General features: G+C 42.4%; 1 protein-coding gene across 2 annotated transcripts in view; it reads left to right on the top strand.

Moving 5' to 3' along the window:
- Positions 1–21,163, top strand: part of LOC135913494 (motile sperm domain-containing protein 1-like) — a 50,862-nt gene that overhangs the window by 16,953 nt on the left and 12,746 nt on the right. Inside the window, exons 3-6 of one of the 2 annotated variants that reach the window (XM_065446062.1) lie at positions 949–1,024; positions 4,158–4,342; positions 6,144–6,220; positions 10,985–11,005. In XM_065446062.1, the coding sequence (XP_065302134.1) occupies positions 949–1,024; positions 4,158–4,342; positions 6,144–6,220; positions 10,985–10,990 (344 nt within the window). In that variant the 3' untranslated portion in view covers positions 10,991–11,005. Of the gene's footprint in view, positions 1–948; positions 1,025–4,157; positions 4,343–6,143; positions 6,221–10,984; positions 11,006–21,163 lie in introns of those variants that run through there. The other variant, XM_065446061.1, reaches the window with a different exon arrangement.

The following is a 21,163-nucleotide window of genomic DNA, read 5'->3' as shown; positions in this document are numbered from 1 at the left end:
TAAATATACACAGTAACAGTAGGAAGAAGCATGCTGATCGAAGCACCTTTGTTGACTGGCCTCAGCTATTGGCCAATAGCAGTCGCACGTGGGAATCTGCTATATTATGAAATAAAACATCCAGAAAAGAGTGAGGAGTAGGCTTCTATTGAAAAGAGAGTGACTGAGAGCTAGGTGACCTCTCAATCCGTTTGCGAGCTCGACGTGCTGTGCACAACTGCAAGACTTGGCTGAGATGTTCACAGCAGCGTATGCTATCTGCAGACTATGTTTTCTAACCAAGTTCGAAGGGTGGTTCAGGACCCCTTTAAGTTCATGCGCTTAATTTCACAGCTTCCATCCACGCTTAGATCTTGCTGCTTCCTAAGCAATGCCAAGGTTGCAGGCCTCAGCCTCTTTATTGCACATGCAGCAGTTTTTGTAGCATAGCACAAGTTTGCAGCTATTTTATATTTGTTCTTGATCTGTGTGCAGCTGTTATGCCTATTCTATGGCACACTACTGCAGAATTAACTGAACAACACAGTAACGGTTACAGCAAAAAAATAAATCTCTTCGGAACAAAATACCAGATGTAGTAAACACAACTATGGCTTTAGCATTGGAGTAGGTTTGAGTGCCTTGATAAATTTTTCCCCAAGAATCACATGTATACTTTAAGACTACCTCTAAATGTCACCTTAGTAGACATCATTGAGATTACTGTTGTGAACTTGTATATGTGTGTGTTGAAGTCCAAAATTTGCATTGCGAGTGTGGTTTCACACTGGAGATATCAACTCTGCACTCTAGTGCAGTGTGCAGTATAGAATGGAAACAAGCAATGCGGGTAAATGAAGTATTATGTTTGACACATTGCAGCCTTTAACATTTCAGCAAGTACAATGTTTTCAAGATTTCTCTTGTTGCTAGAGCTGTACTGAGCTGAGATCTTATCTTTGTTTACAGTGATGTCAAACGCACCACGACGGTTTGGTGTCTCGGGGCGTACAGGGATAATCACGCCACACTGCTACACTGAGGTGTAAGTAAGGTCACACATTTCATGCAGTATGTGCTTTTGCTGCACATGGTAAATTTTAATTAAGTCCTGTACAAGGAACCATACTGTTGGTGTATATGGACCAACTGCATGCTCCCCTCACTAAAGGAATAGATGGGGGAAACCAAGGGGCTTGATATTATGTTGGTTATAACCATATACAGTTGAACCTTGATATAATGAAGCTGTACTTCCAGCGAAAAACTTAGTTAATTGCGAACTGCATTAATTCGAGGTTTGAAGGTTTCAGCATCCAAAACTTCAAGTTCCCAAAGCATTCCGAGTGGACAATATCTTCTTAGTAAGCATTTACAAACAAATCGCAAGGTCAGGTCATAATAGCGAGGTTATGAGTGCCAGCGCGTGCAGTGCAGATTGCACTGACGTGGCTCACGGCGTCCGAGATTTGCATGTGATGCATCGCGTGACACCATAAATCTTGGAAGCCATAGATGACCACGCTTAGTGCCCGCAGTTGGCACCCACAAATCAAAAACGCAAGTGTAAAGAGGTGCAGATATTGGTCCTGAACAAAAAAGAAAAAGTCAGTTTTGTCCGAAAGGTGGAGTATTGATGTTCATAGCAAAGAGACTACATGAAGTAACGTACATAGTTTTAAGCGCTGTGACACGCACTTAACAGATCAGACTCGATGACCACAAACTCGCTATCACAATGTGAGGGAGCACTTCGTACCGCATGTCATAAACTTCAGATTATGCAACCGCCAACTCTAGACGTGCGGGAACAACAAGATGTGCATGCAGACCCCATCCATTTCGGCTTGCTGTGGAGAGATTAGAGAGCTTTAGAATAGAGGCTGCAAACATTTTGGGGCCCCAAAGAAATAGCATCAAAGCCACTGTGCCATGCCAGACGCAAGCTCCATTTGGGTTTTGCATTGGACATGCCATTTCACTGATTTAGTTGGAGCCGGCTTTGCATCGACAAACAGGGCAGCATTCATTGAAGCGATGGCTCTAACCCAGCACCAAATTCGGCTCGATTCGTGGTAACGCATAAAGTTTGTAAGAGTTTGTAAGCTAGGAGAAGTAATTGCAGTTATGGCTTTCAGTTAATTTGTGTAATGAAGATTGATTTATTAGACACTGCTGATACCAAATTCGATTGTCGAGTTCATGGCTCAAAGGCCTGACACTGCTGAACTTGGCTGGTGAAGGCACGTGAAGTTGGTTACTCAAAACTAAGCACAACAAATTGCTCGCTACTAATAGAATAACATCTAAATTGTAATTAAATGCAAAAACACAAAATTCAAAATTATTTTTCTTATCATACAATGGAATAGTTTATTTTAATATTTATAATAGCTTTTCTTTGACACCATAGTGGCACTGCAAGCACAAGACATTATCCGGAAAGTGCCCTGTTCTAAAACTCTCCACTCCTGCATGCTCCAATGCTAACACCTGCAAAGCTCTCTGCTGCTCCAAACATTTGGGTCCCCTATTCTAAAACTTTATTACCTTCAAGATCAATATGGCACGTGGCCAGCACACAGACGAGTGTGAAGAGAAAGCAGATAAGTGTGCGTTCCTACCCCCTCCCTACCAGTGCGTGCTTGATCATGTTAGTGAGCGTTCACTCTCCCCCCCCCCCCCTCCCATCCCTCTTGCGCAAAAGGAATTGAAGGAATTGTCAGCTCTTGTGTTTCTCTGAGTTGTTCACCAATGCAACAAATGGCGCAGCGTTATTTCCTGCCTATCGCGTCCTGGCTCACGTGCTTTGACAGCATTTTTGTCGATCAAACTTTTCATTTAAAAGGTCTCTAGAAATAACTTCTGCCTCGGCCAACATAATATTTTGCTAGAGTTACTTGCCATGCAGGCTCGCTCCAAGTACATGATTGAAATGGCCAAAACTTTATTAACTCAAAACTGCATCACAAAGTTACTTTGTTAAATTGCAAAAAATACATGGTTTTCAATGCAACTGAAATCGGTAAATGAAAATAGTTTGTTACAGTGCGAATTTCTTTAAATCGAGGTTTGTTATATCGAGGTTTAACTGTAAAATAAATAGACAATAAATCTCAAGAAAGCATAGAGGAAGTTGACTTATTTTTAATTGAAATCTAGAAATAATAAAGTAAAGGAAAATGCAAGTGAACGAAAGCACAACTTTCTGCAGATGGTAGTGTAACTTGCATCTTCTGCATCATGTGTTTGCTACTGCTGTGCCCATCTTCAGGTTACCTTTCCTGGGTATTGGGAGTTTTAGCCAGTGCCACTCGTGGCTATGGCAGTTGCTTTGTTTAGCACACTTAACCAATGAGTCCCGGACAGCACAAACTTCACTGAGATATGGGGTCCTGAAAAAAATATGTGGATTTGCCCTTTAACTGTTTGCATTGAGGCTTTTCACATGTGGGGGCGGTGGAAAGGCTGGGGAACCAAAAACTTCTGATCACCTCTTTTGAACTTGCCACCTCCTGTCCTGACAGAAAGACAGGCCACAGCATGTCATTGAGAGTATGCCAATTGGCAAGAGATTCAAACCAAGGGGAAAGTGAGGAGAAAAATATATAGGCATTGGAAAGTGTTGCTCGTCGTGTTAGAGGTAGGGCGGCTCCTATGTTTCTAATAGGGTCGTTAGCTATGTACATACATGCTTGTTACATCAGTGACTCAGTGCCATTGAAAATATGCAGATTGTAAGTTGTACCGTTTTTAGTCATGCTAACCAAACATTTGTTTTATTAAGTACCATAAGTTGTCTTGAAAGTGCTCTTTAACCCAATTTTTTCAGTGAGTATGTTTGCACCTTTCTTGTATAAAGCTGAATTGTTTTCAGTACACTTATCTTGCTCTATCTTGGTTTACTATTTGGAGTTGCTAATTACAAAACCTCCTTTTGCACAGTTATTTACTAGCGTTTCAGAAGATCAGTAAAACTCTTTTTCAAAAGAGCAAACTTCCTCTGTCGCATTCACTTCGTTAAAACACCTCTGGTCTAGTTAAGACCAGGTTCAGTGATCAGTTTATTGGGGGTGTTGCAGTTTGATTTGCCAGCAATAGTCATGCCTGCATCTTGGTGCAAAATTAGAATTGTTGGCAGAACCAGACAATGCAGTAGATTCCCTGTCTCCCAACAGAGTGGTGAATCACTGTGATTTGTCTGAAGCCAATGTGGGCATCAAAGACAACTTGCGCATAGTCATGTCCATTCAAGGGAGCCGCCTTCGGAACATTAGGGATGTGCCTGCTGTCCTGTGGGCCACACGCAGTAACTCTGACGACGAGGACGAAAAGGAGGATGAGGACGATGCCTCCCAGAATGGTGGGTACTGCTTTTTAAAGAGTTGTGTTGTACCGCTGCATCCTATTGTTAGATTATTTTTAAGACATTGATATGAATTCCGTTCTCACAACTGACCCTCAAGTTACTTTGCCCTACTGCTGAAATAAAAGCCTGTTAATTTTCCCTTAATTAAGATGAACAGACAACCTGGACATATTCATTCATAGCAGACATGCATTATCCTGAACTGCCAAGCACTCATTTAGTCACAGTCAGCCATGCACCATTTATTTTGGAGAAGCTTGAGAGCACTGCAATAGTTATAATAAAATGGAGGCAGCGCTAGCTTCCAACTGAAACCATAGGTGAAGTGTGTGTTGCTTTGATTATCCATGTTAAACAAATACAGAAAAGAGAGCACAGAGTTCACAAAAACTATTTTATTTGGTTTGCCTGGCATTGCATTACATGTTTTACACCAGTTCAGTGCTACTTCTGTGCTGAATAAGCTGGAACCTCCTGCACGGAGCCTGCACTATTAAAGTGAAGCTTTCTTTGCAAATCCTCTCCGACTTTCATGACTATAGCTGCTGGGTGCTGCTGTTGTCTTGCCGAATAGCTCACTTAAGAAAAGAAGAAAAAAAATCAATTACATGCGGGATGGTGGAATCAAACCTGTCCCCCAGCACAGCAACCCAATGCTCTAACCATTTGGCCACAATCACACACATACTTTTATTGTGCCTATGCCAGCTAGGTCTTTTGCGATGATTGCTGCATGTCACATTGAGTAGCACGAGCGCACAAGAGCACATGTATGCATGCCAGTTTCCTTTACACCAAGGACACAGGAATGGAATGGGTAAATTTATAGCATTTAATTAACCGCTGCACATAGATTCCTAAATATGCATTAGATCTGCATATCTCCCCCCAAGTTCAGAGAAATCCACAAACTTGGTCTGCCTGAAGTTTGCCCTTGTATGAAGTAGCATTATGCAAACACCACCATTTCTCTGTTAAATAAAGAATAAAGTAGTGCAAGATTTTACGTGGTTCTAGGTGAATCAAAGGGATATGAACTTTGTGCAATTTCCCTACACAATTTGGAACACATCATGGAGAAGAACTCTTCAATGCAACCCTTAGTAATGCCAAGATTCTGCTCATAGCAGTGACAATATAGCCCTTATACTATTGCTTCTAACCTGTTATATTTATTTATTTATTTATTTATTTATTTATTTATTTATTTATTTATTTATTTATTTATTTATTATACTCTCAGGGCCAAAGGCATTACAGAGGGGAGTGGGTAATATAGGTTACAAAGACAATAAATACAATACAGTGAATTTTGTTAGTTATTGAGATATTGTTAGTTGTTATTATTTGAGAGCTTCTAATAATTTCCGACAACAAAGGTACCAAAGTGGTAGCAGAAGCATGAGAGCTTAAAGCATTTTTGTATCAGTGGCTGATATCCTGTGGCACCTTACTACTGATGACTGATTTAGAAACGAGGACATTCTGGGAAAATTCATGTTTAGGCTGACATTTATAAATTTAAAAACTGATGAAGACATAAAAGTGAGTACATTTGGATTTTATATGGAAAGGAAGGATCCAGATTGGGCTCGGAGTACCAGTGAGTAAATACACAAAAGTTAAAATTGACAGTTTGAGTACGCTGGCATGTATTTTCACATGAGTACATATTGCAGCATACACGCTGTTGCTGGATAACTCTACGGGGCGCACTGGCAATTATATTATAGTAAAGTCACCATATATTTGCCGCTAGTACAACTTCCCATTTCCTGTTTGTTTCTTACTTTAGTACCTTTACTACCTGCCGTCGATGAGATGGAGTGGCATAGTGGCAAGTTTGACCGTTTCAATGTCACTCATGTACTGGTATGTTTTCACATTTCTGTCCTGCCATGTACCTTTCGACATTTCTTTTATCATATAGGAATGTGAGGATTGCACCAGGAGAGCATTCGCCATGTGTCATTTTTTTTCTTTTCTGGACAACCAAAAATAATGCATTGTGTTTGTTTTATAATATCAGAAAAAAAAGATTCACCAATCATTATCGTACTCGCTGATGTGAAATTTGAACACAGCTCGATATGTGTTTTCATTTCGCAATATATTGACTTGCGTGGACAATCTGTCTCGCGCGGCACATAGCAAATTGAGTGAAGTGTGGCGCGACGGCCTCGCTAATCAGGAGATCATGAGAGGCAGCGCGTGGGGGGACGTGAGGGTGCGATCAACAGCAGCCGCCACAGACGGACCTCCGCTCGTGCTGCGCTTTGTTTTCATGTATGGCATTGGTGGACGCGCTCGCCGCATGCCATTGGTGAACAGATGTTGGCGCGCTACTCTGGCACCATCTTGTAGCAGTCGTCGCCGCAAAGCTCGTCTTGCGTAGCACTGCACTTTATTCTCATGCTTTCATCATACCCTCCCTCCTCTGCTTTCCTCCTCACAGTCTCCTCACTTTGCTCCACGTTCGCTCTTTCATCCTTAGCTGTGCTCATTTGCTCGGTTATGCCAAGGGAGGATGCTGATGTGAAATGCAGGAACGGGGACCTAAGAGCTGTGTGACCTAAGAGCTGTGCTCTAAAACAACGACATTGAGAGGGTTAAAGAATGGTGCTATCTACACAGTATACAGGAACTGTCTGACATGTCACACACTGAAAAGAAGTCTAGAAGATTTTGCCCTCTCAGAAATACAATTCAGCCCTTGTGCCTCCTGTCGCTGATTTCTTTATGTGCAGTGTGCCTACATAACGAAGCAATAAACCACTGGTCTAAGAGCAGCAGTGCACCATGACAAAGTATGGTACACTAAGCAGGGGAAGTCATGTTCCTCAGTTGGTTAATGTATTCTCTTCACTGTATAGGCACATCACATCTAAACAAAGCTCAGGAGTTGATGTGTATTGCTAGAAAGGCAAAACACTCTTCCACTTTTTCCTCAAACATGCCACATATTAGCACAAGCATCTTACCTTGGAGAGTACTGTGGCCACCGCTCGCATCACATGCTCAGCATGCTAGTGCCTGTCTGGTTGGATTCTATTCATAGACACAATATGTAGTACTAGTACAATATGTAGCAATAAAGTTTTAGGCTGCCATATTTTATTACTTGTGTTGTGTATCAGCTGGACGCCAGGGTGGAACAGACAACGTTTATTGATGCAGTGCCCTTTTATAGGGTGATGAACATGTGATCCACCAACTGCTGCTTGCGTGGCTGGTAAGCGATACTCATGAAAATGCAGTGACAGTGTGACATGTGATATTAGTACACAACAACTTGCATGATAAGTAAGCAAGCATATACGGGGTCTGTCCTGAAAGTAGTGTCAGTAAGGCGGTTAAAAATCATTTATTGAATTTATCATTACAACTGTTTAAATATCTTCAAAATACTCTCCTTTTGCATCGATACATCAGCTCCAGCGAGACTTCCAGCTCTCGAATGCGTTGCGGTAGTCTTCCTCGGAAATAGCCTTTAATGCTGTGGTGCAAGCTGCTTGATCCCGTCCACTGTCCCAAAATGCTTGCCTTTCAGGGGTGTCTCGAGGCGTGGAAACAGAAAAAGTCGGGGGAGTGCCAAATATGGACTGTAAAGGGGGCTGGGGGATCGTTGGCACCCCTGCTTTAACCAGGTAGTCAGTGACAATGAAGGCACTGTGGGCCGGCGCATAATCGTGGTGCAACTTCCAGTTGTCTGCGATGTCCAGCCGCATGCGTTGAACCCTGTGTTTCAGTCTTTTGAGAACTTCCTCATAATATTTGGAGCTAACAGTGGTTCCAGGTTCTACAGACTCGGGATGAACCAGTCCGTGGATGTCCAAAAAAAAAAAAAGCGATGAACATGATCTTGAGCTTTCGTTTGCTCATCCTGGTTTTCTTCTTGTGAGGGAACGAGTGCGTGTGCCACTACGATGATTGCCTTTTGGTTTCAGGGTCATATTCAAGTACCCAAGTCTCATCAACTATAATGACGTTGTCCAAATATTTCCTATCACGTTTGCACATGCCGAGGTTTTCTTGGCACGTTTCCACGCAGCGTGACTTTTGGTCATCAATGAGCACTTTTGGAACCATTTTTGCGCACACCTTCCGCACGCCAATATCGTTTGTAACAATTTTATGAACTGGAGTTTTCGGAAAGTTTACCATGTCGGCCATTAAACGAACGCTTAATCGTTGGTCTGAGTTCAACAGTTCCCTCACTTGCATCACATTGTCAGCCGCGGTGGTCATGGATCGCCGTCCGGCGCGGTTCTTGTCGTTGACCTCTTCCCAGCCTTCCGAAAAGGCCTTGTGCCACCGAAACACTTGCTGATCTGACAGGGCATGTTCTTTGTAAGCAGTCTTAAGCATAGTAACAGTTTCCGTAGCGGTCTTACCAAGTTTCACGCAAAACTTGATTGCATATCTTTGTTCTAACGAGCGCTGCATTTTGACATGCACAAGACCAAAAAACAACTCTCACGGACAAGCCCGTCCTGCATTTTCCGATGCTTCGAGCACACTGAACGACGGAGTGCTGCTTAGCTGGGTTCCCCCACTACCAGTTTCATCCGCTTAGACCGTACTCTGACATACATTCGCGTCACAATAAATTTACTGACATTACTTTCAGGACAGACCCTGTATGTGCAGCTATTTACCAAAGATTTTTCACTTTTATTGTGAAATTAATGATTTGGCTAACTAATTTGGCCCTCACTGCCACTGAAGACTGAACGTTAACAATAGTGAGACCCCCTCCCCCCCCCCCCCAAAAAAAAATCTTCTTGCCCAAAAGGAAGACAGAAAAGTGATGAGAAGGTTTGCAATATCACGCAAACAATAAGGAAAAAAAAACATGTAGCAACACGAGTTGCAACGTGAGGCTTGTTGCGCATGAAAAGACAATTACGAAAGGAAGACGTGACACACACAGGCGCTAACTTGCAGCAACAATCTTTATTTCGAGCAAAGGACGATAATGGTTGTCATGATGTATGCGAAAAAATTGTATATATGTGTGGGTCCGTTGCTCGAAATAAAGATATTTGCAAGTTAGCGCCTGTGTGTGTCATGTCTTCCTTTTGCCCTTGTCTTTTCACGTGCTATAAGCCTCACGATGTCATACCAACAAGCCCAAATCACTGCATTACAGCAATTGCAAAGTTCACATGCAGATTTTCATTGAGTAAAAAAGGTCGTAGTTTGCGCTCATTTATTTCTTCTAAATTGGCACTTATGTTCATTTTCACATGTTTCCATTTGTACTCCCATAGATCACTAGCATGTCTTCACAACTGCTAAATTGCAAGTATTGCAAGTGCGGCTGCAAAAGGGACGTCGGTAGCTTTCCCGCTCGAAGTGTACAAACAATGTCTAACTGATCACGGACGCATTCGCTGTAGCTTAAAGGAGGCATGGTGTAAGTGCTTTCCAAGCATAGAGCATGGCCGTTTCCAAGGTTGCCAATTTTACGCACGGCTCAGAGCCATATTGCTCTGGCGGCCCGTCTCACTACTCTAGTAGCGATTTGCCTTTTGAGCAAAAGTCTCTGCCAATCCACCCCCCTGACATCCGACACCTCAGCCTTGGGCAGTCCTTCAGTATCAATTCCGTCTCATTCGGAAAGACTTCCCCGATGCCTGAGGCAGGAAGACAAGACAATGAGCGGTTTGGTGTAGCTCCGTCCATACGCGACTAGTGAATTCCCAGTAAGCGCTGGAAGTTTCCTTTTCTCATTTTCCTTTTTTTTTTCCACATTACTTTAAGTGCTGTTCAAATTCGCCGAAGATATTCGGTAATTCCAGCGATGCAGGCGGTGCCCTGCGGCCTTCCTCCGAAGCAGTCACCCGGTGATAGAAGTCTGCGACGCAGTTTGGCGGTTCGGTCTGCAGTATGCATGGGCGTGCTGATGAGGAAGAAAGGGAATAGTAATCGCATGTGCAGCGTGCCGCAGTGCTCAAACCATGCCGCAGCGAGTGTTCATTGCAAACGTGTCTTTAAAATGTACTTCAAGACAGGCGTAACGACCTGAGGCGCTAGAACCAGTTACGAAGCTCACACTACATTGCATGACACTGAATTGCGTACAAAGGTGATCCCACTTGTCTAAAGCGATTGAGCCGAGCTCTGCGCAAGGAAGAAACAGATTTTAAAGGAGGTACCGAGTTATGAAGAAACAACTCGAAATGCAAGTGGAAAACCATGAAACCCGTTCAGGCACAAGCATTTTGTCATTAGTCAAACAGCTATGGTGTTGGGCTGCTGAGCACGAGGTCGCGGGATCGAATCCCGGCCACGGCGGCCGCATTTCGATGGGGGCGAAATGCGAAAACACCCGTGTGCTTAGATTTAGGTGCACGTTAAAGAACCCCAGGTGGTCAAAATTTCCGGAGTCCTCCACTACGGCGTGCCTCATAATCAGAAAGTGGTTTTGGCACGTAAAACCCCAAATATTATTATTATTAGTCAAACAGCTACGCTAAATTTCATTTCATTTGCTCCGCCGTACACTGCTCAAGGCTCTAGATGAGCCTGATCACCCCTGTACGTTACGAGTTTTGTAAATTGTTCTATTATACAGCCACTTTTCAATTTTTACATTTCGAAATGCACTAAGCTTTGTTTCTTACTGCACAGGATTAATTTGTTGAAAACAGGAGCACTTCAAGAACAACTAACATCTGTTACCGGTATGTGCTTTCGTTTATTAAGTGTTTGAGAAAACACAAATATATGGCTTCATGCCTGTAAGCATTTTCGAGGCTAGTAACGACATACTGACGTTTACAGAGCCTGTACCTTCACGTACTGTAGTGTTAACGCAGTGCAGCGGGCCCTTCATTGCACTCGTCTGCAGGCAGAGCGATTCGACGCTGATCTCTGTGTCTCTAATGGAATAGTAAGCTGTTATGCTAGTTTGTTTACCATGATTTTTGCAAAGGGGAACGCAGAAGCGTTGCGAAGAAAGGAGACGTGGACAGGAAAGACGTTCGCTTGCAACTAAGTATATACTCAGAGACAAAACGATTTCACACTACCTAAAAGATCAGGAAAAACCACAGCGTTGGCCTCGTTTTCACAGCTCCTCTCAAGCTTTCTCGGTTGTGGGCCTTTGCAAAACAGCCACAACAAGAACAAGACCTGTGGAAAGAAACACATGAAACCACTCGCCTCCTGTGCTACCAAAGTGGTATATAAGATACCAGTCAACTGCGGGATAGTTTACATTGGGCAGACGGGGCGCTGTTTAAATGACAAGCTAAGAGAATATTCTTCATTTTTAAAGGCCCTGAGCAACTCTGCGGACCTTCCTGAGCACTGCAGGGTTTGTGGCTGTAAGCCCCCTTTCGATAAAACCAAGATTAAAAGCAGATCCAGAGGCAGACTCAAAAGGGAAATCCTCGAGGCAGGCCATATTCACGCTCGTGCTAACCTTTGTATTGATGCTCCGTCAGTGCATCTGATGGATAAGGAATTTATGTTACTCGCTCTTGGCTGAAGTTTCTATGCCACCTCCTCTGTCACTCTCCTCCCGAATGTTATTTTGGAATGACTATTGTCAGGCCACTTCCACGTGCCGTTGTTGCTATGACCTACACTATAGCAATCGGTATGCGCTTGCATTTACTAAGTGTTTGCAAAAACACAAATATGTGGCTTCATGCCCATGAGCATTTTCAAAGCTAGTAACGACACACTGACCTTTACAATTGAACAGAGAAAGAGTAAAATTGGTCAAGAAAAAAACAGGTCAACTTAGAGGCCGTGAGGGTAAAAGCAGACAAATTTAGGCTGGTACTTGCAAACAAATATGCAGCCTTAGAACAGAGATATGGTGATGATGACATAGAGGTAATGAATGAAACCATAACGAAGCTAGCTTCAGAGGCAGCTATTGAAGTGGGAGGCAAGGCACCAAGGCAACCAGTAGGCAAGCTCTCCCAAGTAACAAACCACCTAATAAAGAAACGACAAAGAATGGAAGTGTCCAACTCAAGAGATAAAATAGAATTCGTGGAACTGTCAAAACTGATCAACAAAGCGAAAATAAGTGATATTCGAAAATATAACGTGAGAAAGACTGAAGAAGCCATAAAAAATGGACGCAGCCTGAAATCAGTGAGAAGGAAACTTGGCATAGGACAAATCAAGATGTATGCACTGAAAGATAAGTAGGGTAATATCATCAGCAATCTCGAAGGTATAATAAATGCAGTGGAAGAATTCTATACTGACCTGTACAGTACCCAGAGGACTCAGGAGAACTCCATTCAGAACGATAATGAACAGGATACAGAAACTCCTCCTGTAACTAGAGATGAGGTCAGAAGGCATGAAACAGGAAAAAGCAGCAGCAGACGATGGAATAACAGTCCATTTAATCAAAGATGGAGGAGACAATGCTAGGAAAACTGGCGGCTCTCTGTACGAAGTCTCTATCGACTGCAAGGGTCCCAGGAAACTGGAAGAATGCAAACAATATACTAATCCACAGAAAGGGAGACAGTAAAGAACTGAAAAATTATAGGCCCATTCAAGAATCAAGAATATCAAAAAATACAGAAGGCTTACGTAAATACATTGGAAAATATCTACGGAGGTTCTACAGCTACCTCAATTCTACACAAGAAAAGCAGGAAGGTACCTCTAAAGAAAGGGGTCAGACAGGGAGACACAATCTCTCTAATGCTATTCACTGCGTGCATAGAAGTATTCAAGCTATTAAACTGGGAAGGCTTAGGAGTAAAGATCGCCGGTGACATCTCGGCAACCTTCGGTTTGCCGATGACATTGTTTGATTGAACAGCAATGCAGACGAATTACAACAAATGATTGAAGACCTCAACAGACAGAGTGTAAGAGTGGGGTTGAAGATTAATATGCAGGAGATAAATATAATGATAAATAGCCAGGCAAAGGAACAAGAATTCAGGATCGCCAGTCAGCCTCTAGTTTACTTAGGTCAATTAATCGAAGGGAACGCTGATCATGAGAAGGAAATTCACAGAAGAATAAAAATGTGTTGGATTGCATAGACGATATTCTAATAAACATTAAGAGAAAGAAATGGCGCTGGGCAGGTCATGTAATGCGTATATTAGATAACCGTTGGACTATTAGGGTGACAGAATGGGTACCAAGAGAAGGGAAGTGCAGTAAAGACTGCAGAAGTCTAGGTGGTGCGACGAAATTAGGAAATTTGCGGGCGCTAGTTGGAATCGGTTGGTGCAGGACAGGAGTAATTGGAGTTTGCAGGGAGAGGCCTTCGTCCTGCAGTGGACATAAAAGAGGACGATGATGATGACACTATAGCTGTCATTATTGATAGTCATGTATGCCCCGTTTTTAGCTAATCTTATATATGTGTATATATATATATAATATGTAAAATGTACACATTTTTTTACAGTTCTCGATTACATCTCATGCACAATAACGTTCCTGGTGTTTTGTCTCTGAATATAAACTTAGTCACCAGTGAGCGTCTTTTCTGTCCACATCTTCTTTTTCCGCAATGCTTCTGTGGTCCCCTTTACAAAAGTCGTCTCTAATGGACTTGCTGCCGCAGCATATGATGTGACCGATGTTGAACGTAGCTTCGTCTTCATTTACACACCTTTGCGTCTCTTTAGCGAGAGAGAAAGTATGGTCTGCAGCGAAACCAGATGGCCTGACATGCTTTGCTGCTCGAGGTGCGCACGCTTGCGAGATCGCCTTATCACCATCTCGGCAGCCATTTCGACCTACCGTCGCACCGTTTATAGTCGCTGGAATCACCGAATACCGTGTATCTAGTCGCATTCATGGCCGTATGCGTACAAGAAACTCCGAAACCATGATGTTAGAACCATTGAGAATTACTATGTCATGCCACCTGCCGTCATCAGAAAAACTCATATATCATGGTTAATTCAAGCATGTTGTCAGGCACGTAGGATTGTCTGGGTTGTAATTCTCCGGCATAAGGGGGCCTGACAGCCCGCAGGGTTACCTGACTGAGCTTGCCTGGATGCTTGGTTGCCACAGTCAGAAGGTCGAATCCTCGCGCATATTTTTTTTTTCCCTGAAGGCGGGAAACTCAAATTCACCTCCCCTAGTACACTACATCTCCAAGCTTCTAGTGGCACCTGACACTGACAAAAACGCTGAGAGCAAGTGGGGCTATACTAACACAGGTACAACCAAATAAGGAAGACCCACTAAGCTCCAACAAGACACTCCCTCACGAGAACAGGAATTAGCCTCCCTGGTGCAGTATTTGGCCACACCCTCCCTAATGACTCATTCAAAAACCCAATGGTCCCCAGCAGCTTCGGAGCACCTGACCAAGGCAGTGGTCAGGCCTGTAACACAGCAAAGGGTGCTAAGAATCTCTGGACCCGGACAGGCCACCAATGGAAACTGACCCTTGCAACGGTTAACACCCGAACCCTCTCGAGTGAAGCTAGCCTAGCAGGACTTTTTGAGGAACTATCGGGCATTGTTTGGGATATCATTGGCCTTAGTGAGGTTAGAAGAAGTAGTCAGGTTTATACCGTGCTGACAAATGGCCACATCCTCTGTTATAGAGGGCTACCAGATAAGCAGTTTGGAGTAGGATTCCTAATCCATAAGGACATAGCAGGCAATATTGATAAATTCTACAGCATTAATGAGAGGGTAGCAGTAGAGAAGTAGTCGTAATAAAGCTGAATAGGAGGTACAGTATAAAGGTAGTACCAACTTACGCTCTAACCTCCAGTCATGATGAAGAAGAAAGAACAGCTTTAGGAAGATGTTGAATTAGCGATGCTAAAAGTGCAAACTCAGTATACTGTATTCAATGGCGACTTTAATGCAAAAGTGGGCAAAAAGCAAGCTGGTGAACAAACAATCGGCAACTACGGCATGGATTCTAGGAACACTCGAGGAGAGATGTTGGTAGAATTCGCAGAAAGAAATAAGCTGCGAGTAATGAACACTGTCTTCAGGAAGCGTTCGAACAAAAAGTGGACATGGAAAAGCCCTAATGGTGAAACAAGAAATGAAATTGATTTAATACTTTCTGACGATCCCAGCATAGTGCAGGATATAGAAGTGTTAGATAGGGTAAAGTGCAGTGATCATTTGTTAGTAAGGGCTAGGATTCACCTCAATTTGAAGTGAGAAAGAGCAAAATTGGTCAAGAAGATACAGGTCAACCTAGATGCAGTAAAAGTAAAAGCAGACCAATTCAGGTTCGAACTTGCAAACAAATATGCAGCCTTAGAACAGAGAGATGAAGATGACATAGAGACAATGAATGAAACCATAACTAGGCTGGTTTCAGAATTAGAAATTAAAGTGGGAAGTAAGGCGCTAAGGCAACCAGTCGGTGAGCTCTCACAAGTAACAAAGCACCTAATAAAGAAACAACAAAGAATGAAGGTGTTCAACTTAAGAGATCAGATAGAATTCGCGGAACTGTCAAAACTAATCAGCAAGGAGAAAATAAGGGATATACGAAATTATAACGTGAGAAAGACTGAGGAAGCAGTAAAAATGGATGCAGCCTGAAAGCAGTGCAATGGAAACTTGCCATAGGACAAACCAAGGTGTATGCACTGAAAGATAGACAGGGTAATATCATCAGCAATCTCGAAGATCTAGTAAAAGCTGCGGAATAATTCTATACTGACCTGTACGGTACCCAAAGCAGCCACGATACCTCCATTCAAATTAGTAATGAAGAGGTTAGAGAGGCTCCTTCAATAACTAGCGATGAAGTTAGAAGGGCATTGAAAGACATGATACGGGGGAAAGCGGCAGAAGATGGACTACCAGTCGATTTAATCAAAGACAGTGGAGACACAATGCTTGAAAAACTAGCGGCCCTTTATACAAACTGTCTATCCATTTCAAGGGTTCTAGAGAGCTGGAAGAATGCCAACATTATGCTAATCCACAAAAAGGGAGATGTTAAAGAATTGAAAAATTATGGGCTTATTAGCTTACTTCCAATATTATATCAAATATTCACCAAGATAGCCTCCAATAGAGTAAGGGCAGCACTGGACTTTAGTCAACCAAGGAAACAGGCTGGCTTCAGGAAGGGACACTCTACAATGGATCACATCCATGTCATCAATCAAGTAATCGAAAAATCAGCAGAGTACAATCAGCCTCTCTATATGGCTTTCATAGACTACGAAAAGGCATTTGATTCAGTCGATACCAGCAGTCATAGAGGGAATATGTAATCAAGGAGTACAGGACGTTTACGTAAATATCTTTGAAAGTATGTACATAGATTCCACAGCTACCTTAATTCTCCACAAGAAAAGTAGGAAGATACTTATAAAGAAAGGGGTCAGACAAGGAGACAATCTCTCCAGTGCTATTCACTGCGCGCTTGGAAGACGTATTCACAAGCTGTTAAATTGGGAAGGCTTAGGAGTAAGGATCAACGGCAAATATCTTGGCAACCTTTAATTCGCATATGACATTGTCCTGTTTAGCAACACTAGGTCGAGTTACAACAAATGATTGAGGACCTTAACAGAGAAAATGTAAGAGTTGGGTTGAAGATTAGGTATTATGCTGAATACAAAGCTATTGGTCAATAGCCTGGCAAGTGAACAAGAGTTCAGGATTGCCAGTCAGCCTCTCAAGTCTGTGAAGGAGTACATTTACCTATGGCAATTACTAACAGGGGACCCTGATCATGAGAAGGAAATCTTCAGAAGATTGAAAATGGGTTGTAACGCATACGGTAGGCATTATCAGATCCTGACTGGAAGCTTACTGTTATTATTGAAAAGAAAAGTGTACTATCAATGCATTTTACCGATGATTACATATGGGGAGTGAGAAAGAAGCTTGAGAATAAGCTAAGGACTGCGCAAAGAGCGATGGAACAAAGAATGCGAGGCCTAACGTTAAGACACAAAAGAGAGCGGTTTGGATCAGAGAGCAAACAGGCTTAGCTGATATTCTAATTGACATTAAGAGAAAGAAATGGTGCTGGGCAGGTCTTGTAATGCGTAGAGTAGATAACCGTTGGACCATTAGGGTCACAGAATGGGTGCCAAGAGAAGGAAAACACAGTTGAGGACAGCAGAAGTCTAGGTGGGGTGATAAAATTAAGAAATTTGCAAGTGCTAGCTGGAATCGGTGGGCACAGGACAGGGGTGATTGGAGATCGCAGGGAGAGGCCTTCGTCCTGCAGTGGACATAAAATAGGCTGATGATTATGATGAATGAAAAAGGAAAAAAAGCAAATTCTGGCATCATGAATGGAGCTGTGTTAGATTTTGCCATAATGATTCTTCACGTTTGTCTCTCTATACGCATAATTACTATGCATACACATAATTACTATAACCCTGTCAAATAGCTGAGCTGGAAACAAAACTTCAAAATTAAGGTGTCTTTGGAAAAAATATCCTACGGATTTCCTCTGGTTATTGAAATCATTTAGTGTGACAGCAGCTCGCTGCACACTTGGCTTTTTCCACTTGGCACAGGCAAATTGAAAGCCCTGGCTTTTCCTATGAAACAGCAGCAAACAGCCTCGTCTTGTGTCGCAGCCTGCTGCACTGAAAGCTAAAACACTCAGTACTAATTCTATAATCTGTGTGCCTTTCACTCTAATGCCCCTGTCTTCTCTAAGTTATTTCAGAATCAGTTTGACCTGCTCAGGCAAATTCATACCCTCCTTTCATGCATGGCATGCATGCTACAGTTTTCTGTTTGTGGTGTTGTGCTAGTTTTAATGCAAAGTAATGCCAAATATCGTCACATAGTAGGGACAGTGAAGAAGGCAGCAATACTGGGATTGGTGAAACTGGTGTTTTATTGGGTGAACCTGTGCCCTCAAAAGCAGGCAATACTCAAAGAACAATGATAGCGGCGAGCACAGTCAGTGATCGTCGAAAATCTCTGATCTGCTGGTCAAGCGCGTCGGCTTTTATACACGAGCCATCGAACGTTCCAGAGTAATCGCTGGTCCCTGTGTGCTTTCCAGAAAGTTCTACATCATTCGCGTTACACATACATGCAATGCAATTACACAAAGTTCGGTGACAAGAGACAGCGAATGGAACCATCGATAACATTTCAGAAACTTCCGATACGTGCAGGCATGTCCCACACTGAGCGATAGCATTTGTTAGACGGTGAAAAGTGCTCACCCAAAAAAGATAAACAAGTCCACGTGTCAATATTTATACATAAAGGGCACATACGGTACTATTTTGCACTAAGAATGTCTCTGTTTTGCCGACCTGATCACCCCTTGCATATATCTCAATGCTTGCCTTGCCATAGAGACTAACTATGCTAAGCAAAATATACTGATACATTTGCAGCCTGATTGTATTAAGTGAGTTATCTTCAGTACGTACTATGCAAGCAGGAAAAAAAGTTATAAAATAATTGTTCAATGTATATGGTAGTCGAGGAGGCCATCACAAGCACTTCTGAAACACTGAAAATAAAGTAGCTGAAGGCTTTTTACTTCCAGTGCAGCATATTTCTTGGATACTGGGCAGTGATTTGAGGCAATTCTTTCAATTGGTTTGATTGAAATACAAGTGTATTCTGCATACAGGTTCAATGTGCATGATACGCAGTGATCATTTTTAGGTTTTACTGAATTTTTAAACATGCCTGTTGCAGATAACACAATTCTAGCCTTTGAGCTGGATTATTCAGAGAGGCAGACATCTGCACGAGAAATTGAAACACATATTCAACCAATTAACAAAGATGCACCAACTAACCTCTTAATTACATTACAGTACATATTGCACTTTAAGAGTTGTTGCCAGTGAGTTTACAAGGCGCATCCAGTTGGAATAAATTTGCAGAATGACACCAGTTTAGAGGTATGTATTGTAAACCTTGCCATAAGTGCACACAGTTGTTCCACTTACCTTTTTAAAGAAAATGTTCTTTTATGCATTGAAGTATAAAAGTAACTGGAATGCCCACATATTTCCTCCCATACTTTGGGGAACAGTATCTCGAAACTGGTGTTCTTCTGGAAATTCATTTCAAGGGGATACATCTTGCAAGCTCAACATACAATTCGTAAATTGACATATGCACATGTAATGCACATGACATATGCATATGTAATTAAGAAGTTAAATTATATGATTATGTGCTTTGATTTCTCATGCTAATAATGCCTGCCTCTTCAAATAGTCCAGCTCAAGGACAAAAATTATGCTGTCTGCTATAGGCAATGCTTAAAAATTCCATAAAACTTATAAAAATGATCGCCCTTTGTATACTCATGATACATGCCAGTGTTTGAAAAAGCCTGTGGGTGCAGTGAACAAAATGGAAGCATTTGCGCTTAAATTGAGGCTCTGGTTGATGAACATTTTACCTCTACGTATTAACGATACTAGGAAAGGCAGTTACCTAGTTATGGAGTTCCTGTGATCAAAGTGTGTCATTCTGGTAACTAGGTACAAAGCATAATAATCTTTAAGCAAAGCTGTGATTAGAAAAGTGAGGAATGCAACATGTGGGATGGAATGCTGTTTGGACTTCTTTCATTTAGTGGAAGCTAGTGTCTCTTTTTGATAGTTGGTAATAGAAAGAAAATAAGCATTTTCTGAAAAAAAAAAGAAAGGTGAATGTGCAGGCACCTTCATTGGGGCGCAGTTTCTTATGTTGGCACTCCAGTTTATTCACACCTGCGTGATGCAAATTGAATGTCGCTTAAACTGCTGCTATTTTTCTTGGTCACGATTGCCTTTCTGAGGTGCCACAACAGTTTTTGCAGCTGCACCTCCATGCACACTTGTGGGCCCTTGAGAGTATGCGTCTCAGTAGCGCACATTCAGAGCAACATTTGTGAGATGGGAATTTGAGATATAGGTGGAATATTTTCCTTTCTAAAGCTTTGCAACAGACTGCTAGGGAAATGTGTGATCTGTTGTGAGGCTGAACTCTAGTAGTAAAAATAAAATAATGTACAGTAAATATCGCACATGAACATGTTTTAATAAAAAAGAAAAAAAGTAGCATCCCTTTTATTTTTGCAGTTACCAATAAAGTGAGACATTCAAAGTTTGCCTTGAAAGAATTCATGCTTATTCTCCATCATTGTCTCTGGCAACTCTATCACTGTCGATTGAATGCAACATTTCATCTGTGCTGCTCGCTTAATCTGACAGTACAAATTTCTTGAACTCAGCAGCCATCATGAATAGGATGTTGATCTGTGCCTTGACTAACTGCTTTGCCAATTAGTTCAGTGATGCACGATGATCTCAGGAACAGAAAGGAAATATTGGGGCTGTTTTATTTGTCAAAGACACTATGTAACTGCAGAAGCAGTGGTTAGTGAGTGTCATGTTGTGTGTGGTGTGTGTGGTGTGCCAATAAAACGATGACGACGATGAGGAGTGGAAGACACTGCTGCTGGTGTTTGATGGGCGGAGGAAGAAAAAAAAAGAAAGTCTGGAAATAACAAAAAATCATATTGGACCGATGGCAAAGTTACACATGGAGGAGAAAAAAAAAAGTTTTGGGAGGACTTCATGCAGCAGCACAGAAGCAAATGGTTCTAGGCTGCAAGAGCTCGTCAGGTTCAGGGCTCGAAGCCGGACTGCTGCCTCGCGACTTCACCTGCCTGGCGGTCATCATCACTTGCAGCACGGCACCTGCTTGATGGTTCTCTGGGGCCAGACTGTGCTGGGCCTACTTTGCCATTCATGCAGTCATTATCATGAACTTTATCTTTAATGCCCCTTGTATAGTCCACTGCATGTGTGATGGGCTAAGTGTAATTTCTAGTGCTCAGCTTCGTGTCCCTTAATTCTTTCTCTTCCGCCCACC

This window comes from Dermacentor albipictus, unplaced genomic scaffold, assembly GCF_038994185.2.
Source record: "Dermacentor albipictus isolate Rhodes 1998 colony unplaced genomic scaffold, USDA_Dalb.pri_finalv2 scaffold_14, whole genome shotgun sequence".
Lineage (NCBI taxonomy): Eukaryota > Metazoa > Arthropoda > Arachnida > Ixodida > Ixodidae > Dermacentor > Dermacentor albipictus.
The sequence above is the reverse complement of the archived record's forward strand: the minus strand, read 5'-3'. Positions and strand labels throughout refer to the sequence as shown.